Genomic DNA, 10,344 nt, shown 5'->3' with positions numbered 1-10,344 from the left:
ACTGTAACAGGCCCAAAGAATGTAAAACTGAAAAATATAAAATGTTGAAACTATTGATTCTGATCATCATTTAGATACAAACTGAATTGATGCTAAAACCATACTGAATATCATAGTGAAATGATATGAATAATACTGAATCAATTACATTGATGTCTAGACATCTTTATATAATTTTATTTTCCCTTACAACAACTGCTTACAAAATAACTTCCCAACAACTATATATTGAACTGATTTTATTTATCTAATCTAAACACAAAAACTAATTCCCAACAACTATATATTGAACTGATTTTATTTATCTAATTTAAACACAAAAACTAACCTAATTAATGTAATAAACCTAACATAAATTACAGCCCTCGTTTATTAAATTGATAAGGAAGTCCTCGAGATCAATTGCTCCACGTAGACAATCCAAATCAGTTGCTCCTCGTAGATGGTCAAATAGCATTTATACATTTGCTTAAAAGATTGGTAGGGATCACCTCAATTGTTTAATTAAGTTATACATTTGCTTAAAAAGATTGGTAGCTAGGGATATCCTCAATTGTTTAATATAACTTTTTCCAAACGAAGCAGTGCAATGAAGAAGGTTGTTAATGACATAAAAGCTCATGTACCCAACTATCTGGAAACATGTGGTACATGAAGCTACGCTCGTCTCCTTTTTCTACACCCAAATCAAGGCCACTACTTCATTTTATAGGTAACCCCATAAATGCAGAAGTAAATATTCATAGCAAACAACTCAGAGATAAGAACTTCTATATATGGAAAGGGGAGGACAAAGCATTTCAGCAGAGATCCATTCTGATTGAGCTTCCGTAGACTGAACCCTAATTATTGAAGAGAAGAGAATGGCATCTAAGCCGGGGCCACTTTCACAATGGCCATGGGAGAAACTTGGCAACTTCAAGGTATATATTCTTTCTGTTTTTTTTTTTTTTTTTCATATTCCAAAATCTATATGGGAGTAAAGGAATAAGAAAGTAGAGTTGTTACTGATTGTAAAGGATGTTGTTGTTATGTAATGAAAATGTAGTATCTGCTTCTGGCCCCTCTGGTGATCAAAGCAATACATACCAATTTTCTAGGAGGACATGAAGCAGACAACTTTAGTCTTGTGTTGCTTATTTTGGCGGCAGTCAGATACCTTCATAATCAACTGTGGATTAGTGTTTCTCGCTATCAGAATGCACGGAGCAAGCATCAAATACAATCTAGAAGTATACACTTCGACCAAGTTGACAGAGAAGGACACTGGTAAGCTCTTCGTTTTACAGAGGAAAAAATTGAATGTCTGTTTGCATTTTAATATTAAATTCTCACAATCTGTAATATGAGTGTTGTTTGTTTTAAATTAAGATTGTGTGCACATTTATCGTCAGTATTTCAAATTATTCTATATGATCTACTATTGAGAGAACTTCAAAAGATCCTTTCCAAACGAAAAATTGTGTCTCTATTTATATTGATCATTAATAATATTATATTTCTACAATTTATAATATTGATCATTATAATCCATGAACAGCTCATGAGAAAAAGATAAATAAAGAAATTATAGAAAAACTTTCACACAATCAAATTTAAAAAATCTATTTACTGTTGTAAATCTAAAATGGTGGTTTTTCCATAATCAAGAGTGTTCTAGAGATTGATGTCTATGTAAGGTTTCTAGATAATAAGTGTTTATTTTGTATACAAGTGTACAATTACATTAATCATTGATAAATCTATAATATCATATATTATTTTAGAATGAATGGAGGTTTTACTTTTATAGTTGCATATGTACAAATCCAGAATACAGATGAAAATCTAAAGAGGTGATTTTTAAATGGTCATGGAAGTTCTAAAAATTGGTGTTTATATAAAGTTGCATCCATTAATATTAATCATTAATGATATTAGATTTTTGGTAATCTATAATATAGAGTTTTACTGTTTGATTGTGTTGGAACTTTTGTCAACATTTTAGATGACAATACATGATCTAATATCATCAGAATATTAAAGAATTCAGGAGAAAAGAATCTGAAACATTATAAAGAAACTCACATACGATTAAATTTGAAAATATCAAACCGTCTATTTACAATTATGGATCTAAAAACAGCGACTCTTTCATGACCATAAAAGTTATAGATCTATAATAGTGACTCTTTCATGACCACAAAAGTTATAGATCTATAATAGTGACTCTTTAATGAGCATAAAATTTGTAGAGATTGGTGTTTATGTAGAGCTTGAAGATGCTAAGAATTTTCTTTGTATAATGTGGTACAGGGACGACTATATTCTCCTCTACACCTTCATGTTTGTCATTGTTCATGCATGCGTTCCAGTGGCCTCCAATATTCCTCTCTGGAACACAAAGGGCCTCTATATTGTCAGTTTGGCTCATCTTGGACCAACTGAATTCATTTATTACTGGGCACATAGAGCTCTTCATCACCACTTCCTCTATAATCGTTACCATTCTCATCATCACTCCTCGTTTGTCACAGAACCCATCACATGTAAGAAAGTTAATCATTTGATAGTTTTAAATCTTATGCTCTTCTTAATGAATACTTGCTGATTTAGAGAGAGTGGAGTGGAATGGATACTTTAGGAAAGATTGTATGCAGATTAATTACATATATATTGAACCTTGAGAATTTTTCATTAGGTCTTGTGATTCTTGTAAAATTTTCTTTGGATCTTCTGAATCAAGTGCTTTTTAATGAGTACTGATTTTTGAAAAACTGAATCTTGTTTGTGTTCAGCTGTAGTGCATCCGTTTGCAGAGCATTTGATGTATATTGCATTGTTCTCAGTTGCTCCACTGGTTACTGTTATTACCAAAACTCATTCTATTGGTTTGGTATTTGGCTACATGATGTGGTTTGATTTCATGAACAATATGGGCCACTGCAATTTTGAGTTTATTCCAAAATGGGCATTTCAGATCTTTCCTCATCTCAAATATTTAATGTACACACCCTCGTAAGTTTTCTTACTTATCGACCCAAAAATTCCAATTTCTATGTAAAGTATTTATGTAAATTTAATTAGATGAGACGTGGCTAATATTCATATTCCACAGGTTCCATTCTCTTCACCATTCCCAAGTTCATACCAACTTCTGTCTGTTCGTGCCTCTCTATGATTACCTTTATGGAACGGCAGATAAATCATCCGACACTCTATACGAAACTGCATGGACAGGTCAGTGGCAAAAACTGTTTGATGTGCAGGCTAATGTTCAATTCATTGATATGGGTAGATTTTCCATAGTTTGTGAGGATGCAATTGTGTTCAATGTTTGCGTATTAATCTTTTGGTATGATTTAAAAGAAAACTGGAACATGTATGACTTGACGGATGTTTGAATTTTTTCCTATTATTAATTTTCAATCATATGGTACACAAAGTATGGATCATTATTATTAATTTGAGTAATGATATTAGGTAAAAAGAATGAGAAATATGGGTGTTGGAGGTTATTGTTGTCATATAAAAGGTATATATGGAATGGAGGTTGTTGGGTGTTTATTGTTATTAATCTTCAATCTCATGTTAAGCAACAAAACTGAGACATGTATGGGTTGTAGGTGTTGATATTAGTTTTCTAATGATCCTAACATACATAATAAAATTCAAAGTACTTAATTTTTTTAAATAAGAAAACATCAAATTCTAAATAATGTAACTTGTGATCAAATGAAATAACCCTAAGATTTATATTTGTTCAATTATTTTCGAAAAAGACATGTATGGGTTGTAGGTGTTGATATTAGTTTTCTAATGGCCCTAACATACGTACTTAAATTCAAAGTACTTAATTTTTTTAAATAAGAAAACATCAAATTCTAAATAATGTAACTTGTGATCAAATGAAATAACCCTAAGATTTATATTTATTCAATTATTTTCCGGAAAAGTGGTTGGGATTTGAATTTTTGAACTACCTAGCGCTTAAAGAAAAGTAAATAAGGAAAGTTTTTAGAGAGTCCAATCTACTTCCTAAGGAAAAGGATAAAAATATCATTTGCATATTAAATTTCCTTAAATAAAGCTTTACCTTGCCATGTAGAAACAATTACACCGACTATGATATAATTTCCAAAGTTGAACAAGGGTTTTCATATTATCAACATTCATGCAGAAACCTAATATTCACATAGTCCAAATGAATATCCACATTCAAACTAGTACCTAGTAAGGTTCACACTAACCACTCAACAGGTTACAAATAGTATGAACCAAGGAATTATTTAAATTATTATTATTTTAATACGGAAGGTGAGTGCAAACTTTATATCTCTTAGGATGTAGACATAGTCAAGGAAATTTCATCATTCTTGGGTGCATTTTAGATGTTTCAAGGAAATTACTTAAGATTTGGGTATGTTTGAGACAAGTGTGAGGAAAAATCAAGTGTAAACTCCTTGTTTGTATGGATGTGTAAGGATTAATCTTCATGAGAAGAACACAATTTAGATATTCTAGAAGATCATTGCAAGTTTGAGGGTGAAATTCTAAGAAGAAATGCTCTTCTTTTAAAAATATCCTCACTTTTATAAAAGGTTTTAAATTTTCTCTTTTAATTTTGCCTTCTTTTGGTTAATAGTTTCCCCATTTCTAACTTCCATAATTCACATTTTCATAAGAAATTTACATTTCCTTTTGATTTTTTCCATTTCTCTTAACTTTCATTATTCAACCAAGGATTTGTCATTTTTAATTTTGGAGTTCCTTTAAAATTTCTAATAGATTTTCAAGGTTTTATCAATTAACTATGAAGTTTTCTTCTTCATTTTAGGAATATTCAATTCCCATTTTAGATTTCCTATTTTATTAGTGACAAGTTCTTATTCATTATTCTTTGAGTGTTTTGGATTTTCAACTTTCTATCATCACTTCAACTTATGTAAAGATTGAAAGAGAAACTTGACATGTAGAGGTGGATTTCCTTAAGGGAATCCTTCTCAGACATGGATTATGTAATAAATAATATTCAACCTTTAGAAAATGTCCTAAGCTAAATCCTAAGCTTTAAAAAAGGAGGAGGGGTCCCTATCTACAATAGGAGGCAATAGGAGGTTGTTGAACACTTGTCATTATTAATAACTAATAACAATATCAGATTAAAAAATAGGACACACACATACACATCCATAGAAGATGGTGCTAATAATTTGTCCTTATTAAGCTTCAATCATATATTAGAAAGGAAAAGGAGAATTAATGGATTGACAATGGTTGACTATTTGTCTTTGGAGGTTGTCATTAAACAAATTGGATAGAGAATGTTGAACATTTGTGAGCTCATATGTTTCACCCTAACCTAAACAAAAATGGGACATAAATGAATTGAAGGATGTTGAAATTTGAAACCTCATCTAATCTATTCCATGTTAACATAATGTAGAAAATGGTTATAAATATTTTCAAGATATGATGGGGATAGTTGCCAATCAAGAAATACTTTATAGTTTTTTAGGAAAATGATTAATATAGTCTCTTATTTTATATATTTTAATGTGCTTTTATGATATTATTAATGTTATGGTCTATTTAAATAATAATTCTACGATTTATTTTCCATTTACCGATTAAAAATAATAATAATTCTATGATTTATTTATCAAATTAGCATTTTAAATTTACTCGTTAATTTATTTTAATAATATAAATCTATTTGATTTGATTTTTCTTTTATCTTAAATATATCACCGTTATTTTAATGTATCCTTTTATATATTATGGTCTATTAAAATAATATCTTTCTCATTTCAATGTTTGATCTATTCCAATAATAAGATTATCTTTATTATTGTGTATTAAGTTATTTTAAGATATAATTTAATTTAAAAAGAGAATATGTTTAACATTGAATTATATTTTTAAATAAATAATTGAAAACTTTTTTAATAGTAACTAGACTTTGACTAGAGATATTTTTATGTGAATAGGACGTCAAGAAAAAGTGGATTTGGTGTATCTCACTCATGCAACAAGTTTGCTCTCATTTTTCCATTTAAGATTTGGTTTTGCTTCATTTGCTGCTAAACCATACTCTACCAAATGGTATTTGTGGATTTTATGGCCAATAAGCAATGCCATCATGCTCTTTCTTTGGCTCTTTGGAAAACCTTTTATTGCTGAGAAGAACCAATTGAATAATTTGCATTTGCAAACATGGGTTATTCCACGATACACATTTCAGGTGCTCATTTCTTCACATTCTATCACTATATATTCAAGATCTTCCATATTTGATTTAGTTTAATTTCACATTATATTTTATGATCTATTGTTATGGTGATGAAATTCTGTAATATAAATAATTTTCTCATTTTCATAATAGATTACTAAATATAATCGAAAACATAATCTAAAACATTGATATAAGAAACTTAAACTATCAAATCTAAACATCTCTAATATTGAGAAATCCATGCATATCATATATTAATTAGTTTTGAGTATTGTGGTAATGGATGTGGATGCAGTATTTTATGTCTTCTGAAAGACAAAAGATAAACAAGCTTATTGAAGATTCCATTTTAGACGCAGAGAAGAAAGAAGTCAAAGTTATCAATTTAGGACTCCTCAATCAGGTACATTCTACCAACATTGAAAAATGTTAATTTTAAACTTTTTAAATTATGTCCTTTATTTATTGTATACGTGAAAACATTTAATACTTATGGATTGTTCATTTTGAAAATATTATATGTATTATTAATGTTTTAATCATGTATAGCTTACTAGAATTTTTAGCTATAATTACTTGAACAAACCAATTATTAGAAATACCTCTAGATTTACAGATAAACGATTCTCCACATAAACAACTTGTCTAAATCACGTTATACTGTTATACTATTTATTAGTGTACATATTTTAAATGAATATCATTTAGGAATAACTGAAAATGTGGCAGAGTGAGGATCTTAATGGAGGAGGGGAGCTGTTTTTGAAAAAGAACAAGAATTTGAAAGCTCGTTTGGTAGACGGGAGCACTCTTGCAGCTGCAGTAGTATTGAATTCGATCCCGTTGCAGACAAGGGAGGTGTTCATGTGTGTGGGCAGGTCAAAGATTGGATCTGCAATTGTAAGCCTACTTTCTCAAAGGGGAGTCACAATTCAGGTACCAGTTAGTTTTAGTGAAGATAAATTAGCAAAGTTTTTAATTTATTTTTCAAAAATAATAGTCTATATAGTCTCATAAACTTCTTTTCAGTCTATATTCCTCTCTATGATTTAGCCTATACATTTAATACTTCCATTATTCGAATGACAGCTGCTTACAGAATCAAGTGAACAGTTGGATCAAACGAAATCAACTATCCCATCCCAATTCCAACACACCATCTTCCCTGTGCATAGCTATCAGGAGGGCAAGAACTGCAAGGTTATAACTTTTGTATAAATAAAATTTATTTTTAATTCATGCTCGTTTTGCTGGTTGATTGAATTGAACAAAATAAGAGCACCAAAAAGACTCATATTTGATCTTGACGATGATGTGGTGCAGATATGGATTGTTGGGAAAATGGTAAGTGGGGAAGATCAGAGGAAAGCACCCAAGGGAACCATATTTATTCCCATTACACCATTTCCAATGCACAGGACTCGTAAGGACTGCATTTACCACAACACACCTGCAATGCGAGTGCCTTCCAACCTGGAAAATGTGCATGCCTGTGAGGTAATGAGTTTTCATTCGCATTTACTATGTGAGAGAAAGACTATCATTGTAGGTGATCCCATATCAAAACTAGTTTGAAGATTATTAATGATCTTATGACCATCTGCCAGTATCCTATTCTTCATATCTTTGTTGCTGGATCTTTTGAATGTCACTAAATTTGTTTGTTTTTTTTTTTTTTTTTCAAAAAAATTTCTTGATTGTTTTGAATGTATGGTTTTGCTTTTAAAATCTTTTTGTTATCGTTCTAAACAGTGTAATAAATATTTTTTAGAATATTAATTTTTTTTGATTTTTTTGATAATATGATTTTTAAATGTTATCAAAATCTTTTATTCATATATTTATTGTTTTGACCTTTTGATCTTATGGAAATTGTGAAAATTTAAGGTTGCACTTCTTCATTTCTTTGATTGTTTGGTGTAGTTGTGCCATTAAAATCTTTCATTCACACATTCAATATTTAATAACCACACTTAATTTTTGGATTAAAGGGTGCAATAGATGTTGTTCAGTGGTAAACTTTTTGTTTGTCATAAAATCCTTATTGTTTTTGTTCTTGATCTCTTTCATTGTCTGATATGGTGTGTAAATTTTAAACAAGTAGAAAAAAGGAAAGGAAAGGAAAACAGAAATAAAAGATAAAACATAAAACATAATTATAAACATGATATTTAGAGTGTTTTGAGATAGGATAAATTGAACTCTCACATCCCAACAAAGAGAATGTCATTAAAATCTACACACATTCATTTATCATTTTGAGTATTTAATCTTGCGAGGTCATTAAAATCTAAAATTGTTGTTTTTAATCTTTATAACAATTTAATATGGTCAATTGTCATCAAAATATTATGTTTAAATGCATTCATTGATTTGATTGTTTAGCCTTCTAAATTTAAGGGTGCAATAAATGCTCTTGGATCTAATTTTTTTAAAAATTACTAAAACATATAGCTTAGCTGTGAATCTCTTCAATAATATAGTCTAATAAATTCATTAATTCATTAAAATATTTTCTTATTCAACCCTTTATATAGTAGTAAATATATGTTTTATATCATTTAAAAAAATTAATAGTAGTAACTATAGTTGTCATGATGAAAATTCAGAATTGGTTGCCGAGAAGAGTAATGAGCGCGTGGAGAGTGGGAGGAATGGTGCATGCATTAGAAGGGTGGAATCACCACGAATGTGGACTAGCTGTGAATACTACAGACATCAACCAAGTGTGGCAAGTTGCACTCAAACATGGCTTTCTTCCCTTCAACACCTCACCAACTCAACAACAACTCACCTTTTGAATTTGCAACTCATTCTATCTACAAATACATAACTAGAAATAGATAAATTGTGTAGTAGAGAATTGGGATTACAAGATAATGTTGTGAAGGATATAATTTACAATACAATAAGTGATGTCAACCTTTTATGTTTTCAAGTTTTACAATGGTCTAAAATGATATGTATAAAACATTACAAGTCCAAAGTTCCCCTTATTGTCATGAATAGTGCCAATATGTGATAAATGAGGAAGACCTCTATATCTAGACATGATATAATTATTTTTTATTAAGATTTATTTATTTAACTATATAATCTAGTGTGTATTTCAAAATCTACATGTACTATGTATTTTAAAATTATTTCCTATTAAAGTTGTATCTTCTAGGAAAGCATGTGACTATTATGGCTTGTGTAATATTATAAAGATTTATAGTAAGAAGTACATGATGATTAAAGTTTGTAGAATAAAGTTGTATACATTTATATAAAGAAGTTATTTATGATTCATATATTTGTGGGCTATTTGTATATTGATATTAAAGCGTGTTTTTTATTAAAAATAATGAAAAGAGGTAGAGAAAAAAAAAACAAGAGAAAAAAGATCATACTATAAATGTAGAAGATAAATATGTTGTCATCCTTCTTAACGTTAGGACTTATATAAGATGGTGAACAACACAAAATAATTAATCCACTCCACTCAAAGCAATTTGGACATTCACAAAAATTCTCATGCGTGATAATGGTCACATATTCATGTGGCCTCTCTTAATCCTAAAAGAATTCTACAAGAGGACACTTAATCTTGAAACTAAAATATTTATTTTTTTGATGAGACAATAAGTGTTAAATGATGGTAGAATTCTTAGGTATGATAGGAAATGTGGAACACAAAATTGTTGGACAAAAAACTAGCACTTTGATTTTCTTATTAGAGTAAAGAAGAGCCATCTTGACGTTGTTTGAGTGTTGAAAGAAAATGTTATAACCAAATTATTTTCTAGACATATTTTTAATTTTACTTTTATAAAGCAATAGGAGGTTGCTTCTTACTACACCTTGAAATTGAAGCAAAAAGAGAGAGAAATATATTAATTATCTATTATTTGTTCCACTTATACAGTTTATATGAGAATACCAACTATAAGTATTAGGTGTCAATTTTTTTAAATCAATTTTAATATTTGAAACTTATATCTCTAACACCAATATGTCATTTGATGTGCTTGTTAGAGTTTAGGGAATGTTTTAAGAGCCTCTATGTATATGTAAGTAAGATTTTGTTCTAAGCATTGATATTAAATTTTTTATCTAACCTATTTTACTTTTAATAATTTCACAATCCA

The 10,344-nt window shown here is 29.3% G+C and overlaps 1 protein-coding gene across 1 annotated transcript; it reads left to right on the top strand.

Annotated features, from left to right (window-relative positions):
- The first annotated feature begins 751 nt into the window (after window positions 1–751).
- Window positions 752–9,310, top strand: LOC149531716 (very-long-chain aldehyde decarbonylase GL1-4-like). The gene is made up of 11 exons (XM_089808683.1): window positions 752–923; window positions 1,049–1,269; window positions 2,296–2,528; window positions 2,778–2,997; window positions 3,098–3,219; window positions 5,970–6,223; window positions 6,510–6,617; window positions 6,944–7,150; window positions 7,304–7,414; window positions 7,538–7,711; window positions 8,824–9,310. The coding sequence occupies exons 1-11, from the start codon at window positions 864–866 to the stop codon at window positions 9,013–9,015; spliced, it is 1,902 nt and encodes a 633-aa protein (XP_089664809.1). The 5' UTR covers window positions 752–863; the 3' UTR covers window positions 9,016–9,310.
- Window positions 9,311–10,344: the final 1,034 nt, after the last annotated feature.

The sequence above is a fragment of the Cupressus sempervirens genome, chromosome 11 (genome assembly GCF_028749045.1).
Source record: "Cupressus sempervirens isolate cs-2001-9-10 chromosome 11, ASM2874904v1, whole genome shotgun sequence".
NCBI classification, from domain to species: Eukaryota; Viridiplantae; Streptophyta; class Pinopsida; order Cupressales; family Cupressaceae; genus Cupressus; species Cupressus sempervirens.
This window is presented reverse-complemented; position numbering and strand designations above follow the sequence as displayed.